This window comes from Hyalella azteca, unplaced genomic scaffold, assembly GCF_000764305.2.
Source record: "Hyalella azteca isolate HAZT.00-mixed unplaced genomic scaffold, Hazt_2.0.2 contig5976, whole genome shotgun sequence".
NCBI lineage: Eukaryota > Metazoa > Arthropoda > Malacostraca > Amphipoda > Hyalellidae > Hyalella > Hyalella azteca.
This window is the reverse complement of record NW_025936149.1, coordinates 36,621-57,653: the sequence shown is the minus strand read 5'-3', so window position 1 is coordinate 57,653 and position 21,033 is coordinate 36,621. Positions and strand designations below refer to the sequence as shown.

Genomic DNA, 21,033 nt, shown 5'->3' with positions numbered 1-21,033 from the left:
AAAAAAGAAACGCATGTCCCCAGCTTGATAAATCTTTATTATCGTGTTATAATAGTACGAGGGCGTAGCAGCGAGAGCATTACACCAAGGTTCATCCACACCATACGTCAAATCGCAAGCCTTCGACGTACTCTGAGCAGAGAACTCGAGACATGGGAATAACCTCGCAAGTAGGCTTACAATGTAGCGTATGGAACATTGGGGGGCCATATTGAAGAGAAATAAAAATAAAGCAAAACTTGTGTAGAAGCAAAACTCTCACGCGGTGCATTCAACAACCCTGAAGTGCAGGCAGAACTCCAGGACTGTTCGCTTCTACTGTGAACGCGGAGTTCACTGCACACGCGATCTTCCAAAACACAAGCGTAAAGCTACGAAGCCCGAGCGACTGACAATACCAAACGGCAGCGAGAAGAACGAAACATCCACGAACTTCTCATGATCACGGCATACGCCTTATCACTGGGGATAATGTAGCAATCGTTTGAAGGAGCACAAACACGGCTAAACCTTATCAAGTAGTAGCAATAATAGGTATCAATTAGCAATAACCTTTCAGAATTTCTGTCTATGTATCAATGAATTGAAATCTGTAATTGCAATAGCTAACACAGAAGGGCATCGACTTCATCTTTCCAAAGCAAACACGTTCCACCTGATCCGCCTCGGGAGGCCTTCTCTACACATGCAGCGCCTGCAGACCTCCACTCCTGAGTATACAAGCAACTAGGAACCGTCGATCCAAGCACGCAACATTGCATAATGACGACTTGGCCTTTAAATCTTCATAAACATCAACATTTATTATACAGACTCTTGCTAGTCGCGCGTGATGCCAATTGACTCTTTAATTCATCAGTCTTAGAGAATACCTTAAATGTTTCTATTGAACTAAACAAATATTCAAGCTCTACTCGCGATAGAGGCCGCGGTCTCGTCCAGAAAAATAACAGGGTGAAAAACACAGCAACTTTTCAAATTATTATCAACTACAATAGAAAGCTGTTTACAAAATTCAAAATCAATGTTACACATAAACTTCTTTCAAGCTATCTGCAACATACCACGAAATAGTTTGATAAAATACTATAGGCGCACCATAAACGCCAAATTTTGTTTAATGCACATTGAGATGCTCAATTCAAGGTACCAATTTAGTATCGGAGCTAATCTAGAGTCGGGAGCCAATGAAACGCGGCGCAAATAAATGCGAACAACGCGCGTTCTTCGGCATTCAAATCACATTGACATCGTACCGAGCGAAAACAGCGAGAACGTGAAGAGCGATGACAGACTCGGTTGAAAGTCACATATGTGACAATTATTTTGCACAGCTCCAGCGTAACAGGTGTTTTAATTTAGGTTGGCATTCCAGTGGGCCCACACCTGCAAGCAATGAAAATATCATGAGAAAAGAATGTCCAGGGTACAGGCGAGGATGATGAAAAATAATTCGAATAATGCAACGTATTTCAAAATAATGCAATAATATTACTGAACGATGTAACCCTCATAATAAAATTGAATTAAGTCAAGACGTTCTCTTGTGCACAACACAAGAAAACTTCTTACTAATTTAACTCACTGGCATGTTCGAGTAATTTTGCTGCAAATCCATGTCAGCCGAGCTCATGAATAGAGCATTGGGCGATTCATCAGCCAAGAGCATTGTTGAAGAAGTCCACATGTCTGGACCAGCGCAGTTGGGAACCATTGGTACTCCAGGAACGGCAGATCCATTGGCATTAGCAACACCGACAACTGATGATGCGGAAGCTGCTATTGACAGTGGAGAAGGCGCAGGGTGTTGTAGAAGCGAAGCTTGAACGTTAGGATTGAGTGGAGGAGGTGGTGGAGGAACCATAACACCTGTTCGTTCTGAACGCTTCTGCGCGCGCTCTGTGCCAATAGGCCGTAATTTTGATAACCTATCGTCCTGCTGCACCTGGAGGCTGCTTCCTGCCGTAGGAGAGCCGGGCGTGGAGGTGTGAGGAGATTGCTGAAGCGGCGATATGTTCACAGAATTGGCAGCTCCTTGATTGCACGACTTCAGCAAACTTGCAACATCGCATGGACTATAAGGTACTCCAGAAAGATTTGACGCATCCATGGAGTTGAGATTAAGGCCAACAAACGGCGGACACACAGGGCCAACGCTGGTGTTGTTCTGAAAGTGACGTGACTGCATCTGCGGTCGAGGAGAGAACGATGTAGACACAAAGTTGCTGTTGCGACTGGCGAAATCTGGTGCATTGGGATTCAAGTTACTCTGAATTTGAGGAGCTGCTGAAAGTGGCAAATTTGAAGTGAAAACATGCTGCGTATTTGTTTGAGGCGTAGTGAACTGAGGAGTATTTATCAAACTCAATTGAGAGTAAGAGGAATATGCGTGCAGCTGTGGCTGTTGCATGTTATGGTACTGTTGTTGTTGGAACTGTTGCTGCTGCTCATAAATGAAGTTAATATCAAGGTTGTTTCCTGGTTGATGCATGGGCGCTCGAATGGGCCTGATATCTGGACGAACAGAACTGGGGCCTCCTGGGGCCAAGGTGCTAGCTGGCGCACTCTGCATGCGAGGCAAAGACACAGCAGTTGGCATAGAAGCAGGTGGTGTAAACGAACGCTGAATTAGAGGCATTGCCATGGAAGCAGTTGGCATACGAATTTGAGATGACATTGATGGTGGTGGTGTGCGGGATGTATGGATGGGGTACGGCAAGCCTTGAGACATCTCAGGCCGAGCTGGCATCGGGGGTGGAGTACCTGCAGATTGCCTGTTGCAGTTCAATGTTACAGCACGAACGTTTTGCGAAGCCACTGGTGTTCCAGGAGCACTACGCGCAACGCTTCCGCTTGAAGTTGTTACGGCGATCGTAGTGCTGATGCTGCTACTGCTGCAAATCGACTGAGCACCAGGAGCTCGATAGCCCGGCGCCCGACTAGCATCCACCGGCGTTGACGGTAGCGGCTCGTACATCACCGGCGGGCGCTCTTTGCTACCCCATACAACGTTGTTAGAAACTTGGCTCATAGTGTCAAACAGGCAGAATGATGGAGCTTTTGTAGCCGAGATGGGACCATTTATGTTCTGAGACACATCATTGTCTAAAATATTAAGATTAATATGAGGTTCAGTCAATAACGGGCCCAGTGACGGTACAGGAGAACCCCGATCCAAAGCTTGCTGGCCGAGGAATTGAGGAGGCTTCATGGGCATGGGTTGCTGAATAAGATGGTCTTGGGGAGCATCTATTTTACTCGGTCCAGTAGTAGACGAATTGGATTGAAGTGAATTTTTCCTCTGTTGCTGCAGTTTTCCAGAACCCGCAGGCAACGTAAAAGACTTGCTACACGCTGTATCATTTGCTAGAGACTGAGCAACCATTGATCCTAATTGTTGCTGAGATGTGTTCAATTTAGCAACCGTGGGAACTGAAGAGACTGCAGTACCAGCATCACCGCCAAATAGCTGACGAGCAGCAGGCGATTTAGACTGCGCAGCGATGCGCGCGGCCATTGTAGGAGCGCTCATCAATGGAGTTCCTGAAATGTTGACAGAACTTATGGATGAAGGGCAGCTAACCAGCGCACGATCAGACTCCATAAAAGCTAGACTTGAATTCGCTAAGCCATTGGTTGTTGAGCTCACAAGCGATGGTATTTGCTTAGAAATCAAATCTTTCTTGGGAGACACCGAAGCTGTGGTGCATGGAACACTGGCAGGCGTAGCCCAACTGTTGATAATTGGTGGTGCAGCAGGTGCAGATTTTAAGAGAGATTTTGGTGCGGCGCCATTACCATTTAAAACTTGATTTGGGATGGGTTTCTTTTGGATCAGATCAGAGAGCGGAAGAACGTGAAGCGACTTGGAGGTGGAAGCTGTTGCATTAGAGGCATTCTTTGATGAAGGTTTAGGCGCGCTTTTAGGGATAAGTTCAGATATATCTTTTTCAGGTTCTTTGACTAGAGCCGTGATCAAATTCTGAGCTCTGCGGGTAGCCTCTGTGGAACCTCGGATGATGACCATTCTGTCCCCTTGGCTTTTACCTTGTTTCTCCACTTCGATGTGAGCACCTGAATATTCTCGGATAGCATTAATGTTGCATCCTCCCCTACCAATAATGCGACTTATGGCCGCATTGTCTACGCTTACTTTCTTGCTTTTCCGATTGACTTCTTTCCAACCATCCTGTCCTCTTGAGGTTAGTTTCTTAGGGCTGAGAGCTGAAACACCAAGCACATTTGAAGGTGTTGACATGAGACCAGGGATGATGGGTGGCATAGCCTCACCAAAAGTGTCTAGTGAAGCCACGCTGTCGTGGAACTCATTATTACGATTGTGGTTGCCACAAATGTTCAGCTCGGACAGACGACTGGATACGGCGCCAGCATTGCCACTTGACACAGTATCATGGAAAGTATCCAATTCTGAAATGCCACTACCTGATTTAGCTGATGTGTTGTTAAGAGAAAATAAATTGCTTGACGACAGGGAGGGGATAGAATGATTCGTGCTCGAAGACAAAACTTTATTCTCCTTGCCATTACTCTGTGATGTCAATAACTTGCTTTTTTCATTCACTTCATTGAGTTTAATATTTTTCAAATTCTTAGAAATATTTTCCACAGCAGTAGAATTATTCGATGGTTGCTTTGCAGAAGACGCATTCGAAGAGTTCTCTTTGTTACTAACAGTGCAAGTAACGGCCTCTTTCTTCTTTTTCTTCTTCTTATTCTTAGTGTCTTTGTCTTGCTGAACTTTGGTATCAGAGGTGGCACTTGTTTGGCTGTTGGAGTCGATGCCGCTGTCTCGTTCTTCGGGAGCACCGCAGCACTCGTCGCGTGGAACGCGGGCCTCGGCCCCAGCAGCGTCAGGAAGGAGGCGCTCTTCGGAGTTCTTATTGCCACGCAACGGCTTATCCTTATTTTCATTTTTTGTTGGATTGTTTGGAGGAGGCTTTTTATCAATTCGCCGAGCATCTTTGTTGTTATTCTTGTTTTTCTTCTGTCGAGAAGTTGGAGGCGGTGGAGGAGGTTCAATTTCTTCTTCTTCCTCTTCTTCGTCATCTTCCTCCTCTTCTTCGTATTTTTCATCGTCGTCTTCATCATCTTCATCAACAACTTTTTTCTGCTCTTCCTTCTTTTCTTCTGTTGCTTTTTTCTTTGCTTTTTTCTTCTGTCTGCGTCTGTTGGCGGCTTCTTTCTTGGATTTTTCTCGAGACAACTCAATCTCGAGCTCTTTTAGCAAATTAGAAGCATTCTTGTTAGCTTCCAATGCCTGCTTGTCCTTGGCGGCTCGGATGTGCTCAAGACACGCCTGGCACTTCTTGATCATATCAGCATCGGTAAGAGTAGCTATGTACCTCTGCAGCTCCTGGTCTGAAGGAAACTGCGTCACGTGGCGTACCATAAACTTGACGACTTTCAGATGAGCCCGTTTGAATGCCGCCATGAGACACGACACATTTCGGTTGTCTTGACTGTCGATGTCGGCGCCGGAGGAATATAACATTTCTACAACCTCGTAGTGGCCTCCGTTTGCAGCAAGCCACATCGCTGAATTCCCCTTCTTGTTCTTTACCTCTACATGCGCTCCTCTGGAAAGACAAGTTCAAGTATAAAATGAAATAATCACATAATTATATCCAACAGAAAATTCAATTAACAAGCAAGCAGCATCAAGTAATTGACGACTAACAGTTTTGAAATGTTTACACTTCAAAACTGATGGCTTTTCCATTTTCCTATGAGTGAGATAACTAGTTTTTATAATCATTTCTTGGCTATAAAAAACTCACTTCTCAATGAGGAGCTTCACGAATTTGACGTGACCCTTGTCAGCGGCGATTGTGAGCGCCGTGTCTCGAGAAGAAGGCACAGGAGGGGCGTTGACGTCAGCTCCTTTGGCTATGAGCACTTCTCCAACCTCAACATAGCCGCCGCTCGCTGCCTCCATCAGGGGAGTCAAACCAGTCTGCCGAAGACAAGAACACGTGTGAGGACACCCGCCTTCAGTATAACTAGTCGCGTGAATATTGAAGTCCAAACAAACGATTTGAACGTCATTACAATCACATGCTCGTCTAAAAAAACTCCGTCAACCCTAGCTTGATGCAGGCAACATAACATAGAGCATAAGACATCTAAGTTACCGAGTGGCTTTGGCAGGTACCACTCACCTTAGCTCGATGCTCGACATTAGCTTTTCTATCGAGCAGGAGAGATACGACCTCGTGACGGCCCTGGAAGCACGCTAGAGTGAGCGCGGTATTTCTGTTGGTTTCAATTTGGGCATTAATATCAGAGCCCGAGTTGAGCAGCGTCTTAACGGCTTCTGCATGACCGTTCATGGCAGCGAGCATGAGCGGAGAGATTCCTAACTTGCTGCCAGTGCGGGAGTTAATCTCGGCATTGTGATCAAGGAGTAATTTGATGATGTTCACATAGCCGCCAGATGCAGCCAGAGACAAGGGAGTGTAGTCAGAGACGTTGCGGTGTTCCTTGTTGCTGCTACGGTTGAGCAACAGCTCCACAACCTGAAATTAAATAGAAATTAAGTCCGGATGTTCAAACGATCCCATTTGCACTTATGCAGAACCTCAAGAGTAGATCAAATAGCTGACTGACTACCTCTCGATAATACACAGTCACATTGTCACATATAACACACTGTCAGGATGTTTAACGGTTAATAACTTATGATTCTAACTATTAACATTTTTATCACCCACTCAAAAAGATCAAAATACCATAAGAAAAATAATGTCCGTCATACGTGTATAAAATCAATAATAGTTTAATATTGGAGTGAACTCATGAATTTAGTTCCCTCATGAATTTAGTTTCCTTACACCAGTAAGCAAAAGGAATTCGAGCTCCTCTCGATACGATTGATGTAACGAAATCAGATCGAACAGGTCAAAAATTAATGAGTATTTCTAAAGCCTCAACAAAATTATACTTTTGTAAAAATATTTTACTTACGTCGACGAATCAAATGTCACATCTGAATCCATGCATTAGTGTGAATTTGACTTCATTGCAAATTATTTGTAGAAAAGTTTATAATCGAACCATTCAAATTTGACCAGTACAAAAAATCCTATGTAGTACTCGTCAAATAATATAAACTTTATAATGAGTAGTTATCTTAGAGGAGTAATATTGATTCCTCTTCTTCAGACAGACAACCAGTGATATTTCTACGTCGTCAAGTGACTCATTGCTTCTCATATGACCATGAACTTCCAACTCGCTCGGTTACTTCCCAAGTTGAATGATCATGTACCTGTGCGTATGTAAAATACTTATGCTTAATTAAATTAATTCGCAAGTTGGACAATTCCCCAGTTTATTAGTACACATGAAAAGTTATTTCGGATAAATCAAAGCTAACCTCAAACCTTCCTCCGGAGCAAGCAAGCGAGAGCGGCGTGTCTTTGGTGCGCTCCGACTGAGCCTCGATGTTGGCGCCGTGAACAAGCAACGTCTCGACTACCTTGACATTACCTGCTGTCGCCGCCAATATCAGGGGCGTGAAGCCCTTCTTGTCACGGTGCTCTGTGAAGAATGATCGTGGCAAATAGTTTAAGTCCTGGTCGATAAAATTTGCGAGATGGATTGTAGACTTAGAGCAAAAAATGCAAAGAATTCCCTACACAATAGGTAACAATTACGATACGGTACTCGAGTGTCATATCAAATAATAGTATGGCAGATAATCTTTAATATGAAAATATTCACGACGATTTTACAGCGATACGTAAATGTTTGAGTGACCCATAAGAATTTTTCCGATTAAACTTGTGGCAACAATACCTTACCAAGGTAGCTAACTGATATTAAACCTTCGTCAACATTAATCATCAGTGCTATTAGTAACACTCAAGCCCTGGTAACTTGAGTAACAGTCAATTTTTATTGGGCTAACAAATAGCAAAATTTTTCACCAAATATTAATACAATACCCAAAATTGAACTGACCAATATTTGCGCCTCGGCTGAGTAGAAGCCGGACTAGCTCGTCATATCCGCCAGCACAGGCAAGGGTGAGAGCCGTGTCACGGTTGCTGTCAGTCGCGGCATCGACCTCCACCACATTGCTGAGCGCCTGAGGAGGTATACCCGCGGTAGCAGCGTTGTATTGAGCCGGGCACAATTCGGGAGTTCTGCATCCCACGACGGGATGCACATCAGCGCCCGTTAAGGCGTACTCTGGGGTGCAAACACCGTCAGCAGGTAAGTACTCTGCAGTCGAGCCCGTGGACCCAACAGCTAGAGTGGCTACACGCTGCTGCATCTGGTGGAACTCTTCGGTCGTAAGATGAGGCTCCCCTAGGGTGTTGTCCAGTGACACCTGCGTTGTCAATGGTAATCAAAGAATGAAATGGAGACAACACTAGTAAACAAATCCATTCGGTAGATTATGAACAATATAAGCAATCTGATGGAAAAAGTGGCTTGGAATCAGCCAAAAATCACTCAGCAAATTGTCATCATTTCGTCAATAATTGAAACATTTAGTTATAAATAAATATCCTGAGATTTGTAATTGCTTTTTACACTCTACAACCGTTCAATTAAATTCATGCAAAAAATATATCTAAATTTCTTAAGGTATATTAAAGGTAGGCTCACTTGAGGAGATGCGAGTTCGGGGCATCGAGCCATTATGACTTTGGCGGCTGTAGCAGGATCGGCATCCAACAGCAATGAGGCGGCCTCGTTCATTGATAGGCCATGGTGAAGAGCGCCCACATTCGCTGCCAGGTTACATGTACCGCTAGCACACGCAACACCTCCATCATGACCAATTGCTGTCACTGATGATAAGGAGTTGTTGTAAATGAGTCCTCCGTTGCTGTCTACAGTTTGATTGTTTGCAAGAACCTGAGCAGCAGCTAGTTGGTGTTGCAGCTGTAGCTGCTGCAGCTGTTCCTGATCGTGATGATGATGCAGGTGCTGCTGCTGTTGTGCTTGTAGTTGCTGCTGGCGTTGCAGGATTTGGTGATGAATTTGTTGGTGCTGCAACTGATCTTGTTGCTGTTGGTGCTGTAGTCTCGTCTCTCGTTCAAGCTTAGAAGGATTTCTGGGTTGTTTCTTGGTTTTCTTATTACTGCCTTGGGGAGCAGCTTGGGAATAAGGATTAGGTTGAACTGCAGACTGAAGCGCGCCTACTTGCATAGCGCCCACAACGCCTTGTGATTGATCTGCAACACCTTGGCAAGACTGAACGCATGACTGTAACCCACATGACTGAATAGAATGAGACAGATTAGTCTGCGAGTTCTTGTTAGGTATTACCGAAGGAAAGGACTGACTGCACGGAACATTCATTGGTGCATTCTTAGAAACATTACTGGCTCCCTGCATGTGATCCTGTTGTTGCACGAGAAATTGCCGAACTTCTGGCTTCATAGAAGAAACACTAGAGACACCAGACGTTGGAACGCTGGTTTGTTGCTGGAAAAGACCTGCAGGAATCTTGTGAGTTAGAAGCAAATCATCCGACATTATGCTTGCCAGTGACGAGACGGGGTTATTGGGATGAGGCATGCCGCAATCACAGTCAATGGGCACACTGCGCTTGTTATCACCCCGAGGTTTCGCGCTACCAGTAATTGAAGAGACATTATTGGAGTTGATATTGTTGCCACCAACAACTGATGACAAGGCACTCCCGTGGCTGGAGCAAGGAGGGGAAGCAAAGCAGCCAGCTGCACTTTTATTTGAAATAACAGGCGATGCGCCCTTAGCTTGCGTTTGGTGTTGCATTTGCTGCTGTTGCTGCTGAATTTGCATTTGAAGCAGTTGCTGTTGTTTTATTTGTTTCTTACGGTCGTTCTTCTTCGAAGATGGAACCATAATCTTCCTTTCCGAGACGGGCACGGTAGTTGTGGTGGTGTAATGTGGAGGAGGAACTGTTTGCGGGATGGCGTTTGCAGCAGGTGAGGTCGGCATAAAGCAGGGAGGAGGTTGAGTTAGTTGAGAGTCAGGATGACACAGGGCAGTCGATGCCAGTGATGCCAATGAAACGTTTGGAGTGGCGGCCAACCCCATAGAACAACCTTCAACGGCAAGACTCAGAGGTAAGGTCGGAGTGATGCTACCAACAGATGTCAAGCCGGATTGTGAGGGAGAATAAATGGGCTCAGGAGTCGTGATGGAGCCACTTCCTGCAGAGGAATGGATGCCAAGTGTCGGCACAACACCCGGTATGACACCGGCCGGCACCACACCAGGCACAACCATCCAGTTATGAGAGGGAATAAAGCTGCCAGTTTGGGTCTCAACAGTATGCGTGGCAAGGGAGGCTAGTGAGTGCAAAGGAGATGACTGGAATTGCAAAGCACTGCTCATCGAGGTTGAAACGTTACAATCGACACCAATAGCACTGACGGCACTGTCACTGCTACTTGTCGAGTCACTCACGGAGCTGTTGCTGCACGAGCTAGAAATATTGTCCATAGCCTGCATTAGCTCATCTACATCCCTTGAGAGAGCGTGCGTATTCTCGTCAATTCGTTGCTGAATCATTTCCACTGTCTCCAACTTTTCCTCAAGCTTTGCTTGTTCATGACATGGCTGTTGAGCCCTCAGCTTTGCATGTTCATGACATGGCTGGTGCTGTAGCTTGACATGCTTCTCAAGCCTCTGCTCCACTCGATGAAGCTCTTCAATTAATTTAGTTTGCTGCTGAAAATTTAAATGGTTACTCAATTTAACATAAAATTCAAGCATTATAAATATTACACTTGAATATTGAACAAATGAGAGAATAGATTTCATTCTAGTGATGAAAGACACTAACCTGTACGGAGACAGCCGATGAGGCGGGATTATTTGGCGTTTTTTGTTGCTTCTTAGCCTTATTGGTAGGGTTGGCTGGGCGTACCACAGGCTTAGCTGCTGCAACAACTGCCGGTGTGTATGCAAAGTTCGTGTTGGGCGTCGTAGAAAATACCGCAGGGGTGTTGGTGGCTGAAGATATGGCATAGGAAACACCGAGTGCGTAAGCAGTTGCCATGGCCTCTGCCACCGAGGCGTTAGTTCCTTTATCATTCACGGAGCACTTGGATGTGCTGCAGTGCGTGCCCACGCTGGAGTTCCCGCTTGCAGTACCACTAAAATTGGACTCCATACTTTCCGCCGAGGAAGGCACTGAAGGCAGGGGAGGAGGAAGCCGGCAGGTGCTGCCACTACAATTCATGTGACTTATGGTGCTCGCGGTGGTGCTTGGTGCAAGGCACGAGTCCCCGCCACAACCAACTATCAGAAGAAACATTAAAATATTTCATGGCTTGGAAATTGATTAATAATCACATTTGATCTTTGAGTAGGTCAAAATGGATGAATTTAAGTAGACCTGTGAGTTAATCATGAAGCTGGTCCTAGATATAAATGGCAATAACTCGGTAATAATGAGACGAGTTTCGTGAATGTATAATTACTAAATACTGAAATAGATCAGGTTAGAGAAATTTTGAGTGACAATTTTCTGTAGAGAAGCATTTCTGTTAGTGCGAAGGGAGGACAAGGAAGACTTAAGGGGATATTAGAGCGGCTGGAAGCACATGTGTGTTCAAAAATACCGAATTCGAATTTACATCTCACACTGTCTGCCTAAATTGGAGAGGAGGAAACGATGAATAACCGGCAAATAAAGTCAAGTACAAAGTGGAGTAAAATCACCAAGCATGGGCGCAATACCGAAAATTCATTTCATCCAGGTAAGGTAAATTAATAAAGGGAAAAATCTAATCCCACTCAAAGTATTGCAAATTGCGATATATTTTATTCGAACCCTCCCACACCAGCCATAAAAGAGGATAGAATTACGTACTCTGTCACATCGTTGCGGTATATCTTTAATGACTACAGAGCAGGTTAAGGCTCTATTTTAAACAACATGTAATTAGTAACTTTATCAGACCAAAATCAAAGTAGGTTTTCTATAGAGGACCGCACTATGCATCAGCCAAATGAACACCTAACTCCTCAGTCCTCAGTATATTTGGCATAAGTTTTCTTCTCAATTACAAAGAATTCAATTTTTTTCAGGACATTCGCAATTCATCAGAGCATAAAGGAGCTCTCACCGTGAGCAGCAGACAGCTCATCAGAGCATAAAGCAGTGCTCACCGTGAGCAGCAGACAGCTGATCAGAAGGAGGGAGGCTAGACAGCCCGGTGAGCGCAGCCCCAGGAGCGACCTGTGCACTGACGTGCCCCACATTATTCGGATACTCGAGCAGCAGCCGCACCACGGCCGTGTGGCCACCCTTTGCAGCCTCCATCACCATCGTGCAGTTGTCCTGTCATAAATACAAAGTAAGGACACCATGGTGGAATTTTTCTAGCTTTTCTTGGCACAAATATTTAAGGAGACGTTAAGAATTAAATGGATGAAGATGAATAAATGAATGAAGATAAATTTGGTTTCAATCGGTAAGAACAGTAATCGACTGCAAAATAATTCAAATATTTACGATTTTATTATTAGAGTACATCAAACAAAATTCAGGGATACAGATTAAAAGAAAACTGCACGGCGTTTTGCGGCAAAAACTGAAGAATGTGAGTAAACACAGCTAATGAGTCTTGACTTGGCTTGGATGTAAATGAGGTACAACTTGGCTTGGGCGCGAACGTAGCTAGAAACGCTCCACCTCACCTTCAAGACGTGAGTCGGATCAGCGCCGTATGTCAACAAGAGGTCAACAATTTTAAGGTGACCTCCTCCACAGGCAAGGCTGAGAGGCGTGTGGTCGTTCTCGGAGGTGGAACGATTTACTTGCGCTCCCTTCAGCAATAGGAACTGAACTGTGCACAGATGACCAGCGCGGCAAGCCTTCATTAAAGGTGTGCGTCCTCCCTCACTTTGGTGCTCAAGATCTGCTCCAGCACGCAGCAGAACGTCGACCACGGATGTGTGTCCATTTTCGCACGCGTACGTCAGAGCGGTGTCACCCGTTGAGGTCTGTGCATTCACATTAGCTCTTTTACTAAGCAAAAATTCGACCAGATCTCGGTGCCCTTCTTGAGCAGCTTCAATGAGTGGCGTAGAAGCTCCCAATTCCAAATCTGCTCCTTGAGAAACTAAGATTTGCGCCACTTCCTTGAAGCCCCCGCAGCAAGCCAAGGTGAGTGCAGTCTCTTGAGTTTCTTCCGTCTGAACATTGACTTTGGCAGCAGGGATTGATGCCCGCAATTTTGGTAACTGAGATTCTGTAGAACAAGTTCCAGAACTCTTAATTCCACACATTTAAAATTTTTGCATTCTAAAACTTCAGCATGCAACTAGTCTTGATGATTAAGGCTATGAATTCTGCCTTTTTCATAGATGTTTTCGGCTGCTTGGGGACCAAGTAAAAAATAAGCAATTAAATTTATGCTGCTAAAAATCATGTCAACTATATAGATTCAAATAATGCATAACATGAACATGTGACAAACAAGAATATGCTTGCGTAGTGAATGAATTGATTACACATGAACCATTCAACCAACCTGGTGATTTTTTATTGCCCTTATCCCTGATCTTCAATTTAAGGAGGAGTCTGACCATATCTTCATGCCCCTCCCTAGCCGCCTCCATGAGTGGAGTATAGCCTTCGTCATTGACTTCCTCTATGTTAGCGCCACGCTCCAAGAGCAGGTGAGCGAGCACGGTGTGGCCACCGCACGCGGCGAGGGTCAGGGGGCTTTCAAAACTGTCAGCCGGCATGTTAACCTTAAAATAAAACACTGTTAGTAAAGAAAAGAGATAAAACAATGAGTACACATTACATTTTTGGTCAGCATGTTCACTTAAATATTAATAGAACGAGTAATTTAGGAAATGAGGAAATTTTACATCCGTATATAATAGTCATGATAGTGGAAGATCTGGCAAGAATTCTAGTTCATCATCAATACCGATAGATAGAAAATTGGGAGAAGATTCGTCAATAAAAGCTGGTTTTAAATACCAATTTCTGGAGTTTGAAGTCGAGAACTCAATATAAATAGAGCTTGCATGCCCCAAAACTGATGAAGGTATGAATTATGATAAGGTATTTTATTATTCACCTGCGCGCCGTGGTCTAGAAGCAGTTTTGCGACCTCGACGTGGCCGTCCATGCAGGCCTCCATGAGAGCCGTGTGCATCTCATCAGTCTTGTGCTCCTGGTCAGCACCAGCATCTAGCAGGAACTCTACCATCTGCATGTGGCCCTTGTAGCAGGCGAGCGTCAGGGCTGATTCCTTGAACTCGTCACTTGAAGTGTTGATGCCAGCGCCTTCTTCCAGCAGCAGCTAAGTGAACAACCATTCAGAGATTAATTACAAAATACCTCTTTTTATTAATAATATTCTTAGTTATGATGAAATTGGCAAGCAACGCACACAATGTAATATTTTTACTTCTTTAGCACACATGAGCAAAACCTGAACAGCAATAAGCCACCACAAAATATAAAATCTATGACCATATCTTCCTCCCTAAACACCAAGCTAAATCTTACTATTCACAAGACGCTTGGCTACAACCACCCTAACGTCCTTGCCACTCCAGTCGACACAGAGCTCATCACGCAGGCCTTAATTAGATACAATTCATTTTATTTTACGAAACTACAAGATTAGAACAAGATCTAAATAGGATTGTGGTTAGTGTGTGGAAATCAAACCCAATCAATCATTTACCTGACTAGTATTTTATGTTTTTTTATTTGCAAAGGAAAATTGAGCACAATATTTGCTGAGGTCAGACTATGTGGTATTGAAGGTAGATATCCTCATAATTAATGTAAGTCGCACCTGCGCCACTTCTACATGTCCAGCAGAGGCGGCCTCCATGAGTGGTGTGTGGCCGTTCTCATTGTGGTCCTCGACATTAGCGTTGTGTTCAAGAAGGAGCTTCACGACCTCTGTGTGGCCAGCAGCACATGCATACATCAGCGGTGTGTTTCCCGAGGATGATTGTGCGTTCACCTGCAGAGAATTAGTAGAATGTTGAAATTAAAACCTTCCAAATTGTTTCATGTTGAGATGGCACAGTGCCATCAGAGAAGTAGATAACCCAGACTAACATAATTTAAGCAATTGGTGATTTGGTTGCAATCCCTAATGAAATTTAAACTTGGCTCTCATTGACAAAATTCTGCAGGTAAATGATACCAATATGACAGAAGGGGGGTGAGATGTGTAAAAAAAAAAAAACAGACCTCAGCATTATGGCTGAGGAGTAGTCGCACAATATCAGCATGGCCGGCAGATGCTGCCTCCATCAGAGGAGTGCAGTCCCCCTTAAAGCCACGGTCCTCGACATTGGCTCGCATTGCCAGCAAGACCTGCACACAGATCCAATGGTAAAATACGTAAACAAAACACAGGGCTCGTCCTGAAATTCAACAAGGCTTCAAAAAATTCTGAACTTGAAACTAAGTTAGAATTTTTCAGCTACCATTGCATCATACCAATGGTAGGTGAACCAAGCCATCAGAAATTTGAAACATTAAAGAGAATGAATTTATGAAAGATATTTCATCAATTATATATACACGTTCCTTTTTTCCTGTTAGCACAACTGCTTAGCCTGGGTCCTGCATCTCATCAATCGATGGAAAAATTAAACTTCTTTACTCTCTTAACATCAACAGAAGTTTGATCACCGTTTCAATTCTGATAGCCAAGAGGCTAAATTCAACTGTTTCCTAGATCCTACTGCTATCCCCAGTTGGAATATGCAAACAAATAATTGTCAGAATTGAACAAGATTGTCAGAATTATGAAAATTAGATAGTAATACTTAGTCATTAAGTCGAGCAAGGACCTGAGCCAGATCGTAGTAGCCAGCACTGCAAGCGAGCGACAGAAGAGACTCTCCCTCTTCTGTGGTTTCGTGCACAGACCGACCCTCATCCAGCAAACGCCGCACTGCCAAAACGTCACCGTCACTGCAAGCTTCCACTAAGCTGCGTCCTGCACAACCACCTGCTTCCAAAATAGCAACATTCATTCCAGTTCAAGCAGCTTACTTAATAACAGGCATTCCAAACAATTCATCTCAGGCATCTTCCAACACCACCATCTAGCCACTTCTTAATATTGAAATACTTTTAGCAGAAAAATGGTGCAAAATATTAAAAGGAATAAGTATCATCTACCATCAAGAACGTGGACAATAATACCAAATTTTATCATTTCTTAACTTTTACATAGAACAATAACCAGAAATTTTCTTCAATGAATATGTTGTAGAAAAAACATAAGCATCTAAATCATAACAATTACATATGACAAAAGGAGAGATTCCAAATTTAATATAACTAAGAGACGTGAATTACCAGCTGCTTCTAGCAGAGCTACTAGTCGAGCCTGGGTTTCGGGGTCAAAGTGCGAGCCCTGAGGAGCAGCGTCACCCACACCAGCAGCAGCCACAGCAGCCTCAAGTCCCACAACAAGTTCTCTTGCAGCAGAGGAACCTCCAGCAGCAGCAGCGGCGGCAGCAGCAGTTCGTAGAAATTGATTGTCTAGACTGGCCACAACAACTTCTTCTTCAGCGTCTCCAAGAACAAAGGACTCCACCTGCACACAAAGATTCATTTGACTAAGAGATATAGCTTTAAATCATTAGGAATAAACTTGCCAAAAACACGTTTCTCATTAAGCAAATGCAGTATTAAATTACAAATGAAATTCATCACTCTAAACTGGAAGACTATGGCTAGTGGAAGATAACTTTAGCTACCAGAATGACTTTGATATCCAGCAATCATATGCCTTAATCAGTGGTTCCCAAACTTTTTCAGGCTAGCGCCCCCTTTGGCTCCCTACTGAATTTTTAGCGCCCCCCACAGACATATGCCTCTTTCTTGAAATTTAGTATGCTGCAATTTTATAAGATAAAGTTTAAACACAAATGTGTATTTCACCAATAGAACCCCATTTAGTGACCCAATATGTTTTTCAGATGTTTTAACTGTTTCAGCACAAGAAACCTAGGATGTCTCGGGCGAATTTACAGCCAAACTCGTGGCCGGTCTCACAACCAATCTCCAAATTCAATTATCAAGTAATATCTCCCAAACTAATGAACGCAACTCAATGAAACTTAGTACATGTCTTCAACAGAACATACGGTGATGTTTAGCTTGTAATTTTTTTTAATTTTGCCTTCACTTGTGAGTTACAGGCCAAAATTTGCAAAACAGGCCAAAATTCGCAGTGAACAAAAAATTTCTTCCAAACTACTGAACAGATTTGAACGAAATTTTGAATATACATTCCTAACTACCAAATGGTGATTTTTTAGCTTCTACATTTTTTTTTTATTTTACCTTTGTTTGTGAGTTTTTTTTTCATTTCACCATCATTCTTGATTTCACTCTTCCTTGCAGCCTTAAATAGACCCTCATTAGGGATGTTTTGACTGAAGACAAATAGCATGAATAAAAAATCCAAAAAATTCATTGAGTACAAATTTTAGACAAACAGAACGCAACACCAAATTTGATGGTACTTTTACTGAGAACAATTTGTGCAAACATATATAATGATATTATAGCTAATTTTATGGACAGTTCATTTGTAAATCAACAGATTCCTATATTTGTCTCAGATTTCATTACCCTCATCATTTATAAACATAAGATTGGCCATATTTGCATCAATCTTAACTTAGCATAAAACAGATAGTAAAATTTATTTAATAAAAACATCATTTATAAATAGACTAATATTATATATGTAAATACACATATAAAACAGACAGAGGCCGTGCTAATTACTCTTCTCCAATTTATGATTAAAATGGCTAATGGTCAGTACAGATAACAATGCTCTATAATTACTACAAATAAATATGGAACTCATCAACTATGATTGATTTTGACCCATAAATAATACAGCAATTACACATAAAAGCTGAATTCATGTTGAGATGCCATGTTGAAATAAGAGATGTTTATATTTTATGGCATAACATACTATATTAAGGTAAAAGCTTTCCAGGATTTTCCATGAAATTGGTCGTTATTGTTGTTTTATGGCAAGTTTACAAGAATTGCATCTGCTAGCTTCTCAATTTTTATCTAACAAACAAGGCAAGGGCCATGGGAAAGAGACCCACTTACTGGGAAATAAAAATTTTTTCAGCAACAACTGTTAATTTTCTAAAATTTGTGGAGCTAAGGTTTGGGCAGGCACATTATATTCATCTTGTATGAAACTGTTATATAAATAATAATTATGCCAAGAGATTTAAAAATCAACATATACATGTGAAAACTGACAAGAAATAAATGTCAGTAAAAATTTCATTTTTCTCATCTTGGCCATGGGCTGGAATGAAACTGTCCAAAGTCACAAAAAGTTCTGACTCAATCATTGGGAGCTTGTGTTTGATTCTTCAGATGATAATTCCACATACCATGACAGAAAATAAAGTATGAAAATTCTTGCTTTTTACTGACTAAATTCTCAACCTCCAAGTGATATGTATTTCATAACTTTTGAATATTTCAGCTAGATTATATATACACTTTTGTTTGACAAGAAGATAGGAGATAATTCTCCTGGTTTAAATTTCACAGCTAAAAGAAAGCCATGGATGCTCTGATTGCAGCTTGGAGAGTAGATATATGTCACACCTAAAGCAAGATTAGATCTCCACCATATAAGAAGCAACAAGGATTTACTACAACAATGTATATCCAGTCAAAAATGTATATGCAGTCCACAATGTATATCCAGTTGAAAAATATAAAACTAATCAATTTTGATGGATCATAAAACAACACTAGAACATTTATTATTGGCTTGTAGTACCTACATGAAGTAGATCTGATAAATTGACAATCAAAATTGAAAATCACTTTGAATACAATGTATTTTAGATAGTAGATTACAGGCATGAGTTACGACTGGAGTCACGACTCATGCCTGCAGAGTTGCAACTGGATTTTTTGAGCCATGGTTTTATGGATTTGCCAGTCATGATTCCATTTCTTTGAGCCGTGAATTTTCTATCTTGGCCATGAAGAGCCATTTACAAGCTGCAAACTTTTCTACAAGATCTTGCCCACATGTTACCCCAAATCTCTAATTTTACCCTAAAAATAGTCAAACAGCCACCATAACATTTGTCTTTGCTTTAATGGCAACTGAACACATTATAATGCAGTCTGAACACTCTGCTAGTCTGACATGACCACAACTATGCAATCTTCAACAAAACGTTTTTAATTAACTTGGTATCATTACATTCTACATGATATTTTGGTAGAAGCGTTCAAATACTACAGATTGTGGAAGTTGAAAATTTTATAAAACGACCTGTTTGCAAAGCATAGTGGCAAACCAGAGCTTTTTTGGAATTGGTTCATTTTTAATTTCCTCAATAACTCAAGATTTATACCAATTTCTTATGTATGATAATGCAGGTATCGAGGATACTTTACTGGTCTACATATAGAACTCAAAAATGAACTTGAAAGAGAGTCTAAAAAACTTTCTGCTTTGCCACTATGTTGCAAAGTGTAAGCTGCAATTTTTTCAATCAAACAAAAATACATGACATTAGAGCCATGAGATTTTATACTTACCAAAATTTTTTATACTAGAGCTGTGGTATTTCAGTAAAAAGTAGGACTTTTCTAACTTGGTAAGTTGGTACTTGCCACTTGGTAGATTACAGTAGCCTATTTGTGCTAAATAAAATTAATAACAAATTGAAAGTGTGGAATTGTTGTATGGTAATAAATAATTATGCATCTACCTACTGTCTAGTACTATCTACAATTAATAATAAATTTAATTGAAAAACCTGAAAGGCTAGAACTGGACATTCCCTTAACAAATTGGCTAAGTTGTTGAAAAGAGCCAGTGACCCCTCACCTGAGCTGGATTGTTATTGCTGATTTTGATACTTGAATCAAGGCTAGGATCAGCCATAATATAAAAGGATAGCTATCTAATGAAAAAAAGTAAATATTTCACAATCACAAATCACCCAGTTCCAATGTTACAAAAACTCTAATCGAATGGGCACAAATGACCATAAAATTCACAAATAAATTAAAATATTGATGAGAAACCTAGCAAGTTTGCACAAAATATATGTATCAAAATTTAGAACAGGGGAAAAGAAAAACGGTTAGCCTAACAGTATTATTAGGTTATTTAGGTACCTAAGGCCTAAATTGTATTGGAAAACTAGCTAGATCAGAAATCGTTACAATCGATATTTAGGAGGAAAAGATACGTTAAAAAAATTACGACACAATTATACAATACGCTCGTAAATTGAGCTTTAGATATATGGGTACACATCACGAGTAAGACAACTTGCAATAATTAAAATACGTAAATGACGGAAGTTGGTCGAATAAGAGGGTGGGGATCCAGCAACATGTGGCACACGCAATGGCGACAAGAGAAATCGGCAATATATTACACCAACAATACGACATTTTACCTCTGAAATGTCTTCGTCTTCACTTTCTGACTCGGCTGATGATGAGCATTTATCATCTAGTTGGGCAAATGTTGGGTGTTTATTCGTATTTCGACTGCTTGTGTCGGATGCCACTATTGAGTTGCAGTCTGAATTAAGACTGGATTGTGTCTCCTTTTCGCTGTCAGACACGCTTACTTTTGCTACATCCTGCATCTTATCAAATGAATAATAACGCACGAATTGGCCTCAAAAGCTGAGCCGAAACATTACTGAAGCCATCTATTTAAAAGATCATTTCAATTTTACGTAATACGTGTCTAAGTCGGCACATGCCACCATGAACACCATCAGATCAACGAAGTCCCGGATCACGAGTTCCAATACTTTTCGAGAGTTAGATGATAGCATCGATTTATACGTTTAAGGCAGAGATTTTCAAATGTATTCTAAATTATTGGAGAATTTTATATTTTCAGCATTCCTTACCTTACAGTTGCATTGATTTGAATTTTATTTATTTATTTCAAACAAACTTGGTGTACTTTAGAGAGCTCAAGGTACGTCTCGGCGAAACCCCTCATCGTTTTTGCTATT

General features: G+C 41.9%; 1 protein-coding gene across 4 annotated transcripts; it reads right to left on the bottom strand.

Moving 5' to 3' along the window:
• Positions 1–19: 19 nt before the first annotated feature.
• Positions 20–20,795, bottom strand: LOC108681830 (ankyrin repeat domain-containing protein 17). Of its 4 annotated transcripts, none has more exons than XM_018170903.2 (17): positions 20,458–20,795; positions 16,328–16,568; positions 15,814–15,977; positions 15,206–15,331; positions 14,799–14,972; positions 14,070–14,294; positions 13,509–13,731; positions 12,673–13,226; positions 12,142–12,313; positions 10,811–11,268; positions 8,638–10,695; positions 7,984–8,356; positions 7,397–7,560; positions 6,180–6,536; positions 5,799–5,974; positions 1,586–5,597; positions 20–1,386 (listed from the first exon to the last, which is right to left on the bottom strand). In XM_018170903.2, the coding sequence occupies exons 1-17, from the start codon at positions 20,650–20,652 to the stop codon at positions 1,354–1,356; spliced, it is 9,705 nt and encodes a 3,234-aa protein (XP_018026392.1). In that variant the 5' UTR covers positions 20,653–20,795; the 3' UTR covers positions 20–1,353. The 4 variants fall into 4 exon arrangements, with proteins under 4 accessions (XP_018026392.1, XP_018026394.1, XP_018026393.1 ...); XM_018170905.2 differs by having other exon boundaries at positions 8,638–10,692; XM_018170904.2 differs by having other exon boundaries at positions 15,814–15,974.
• Positions 20,796–21,033: the final 238 nt, after the last annotated feature.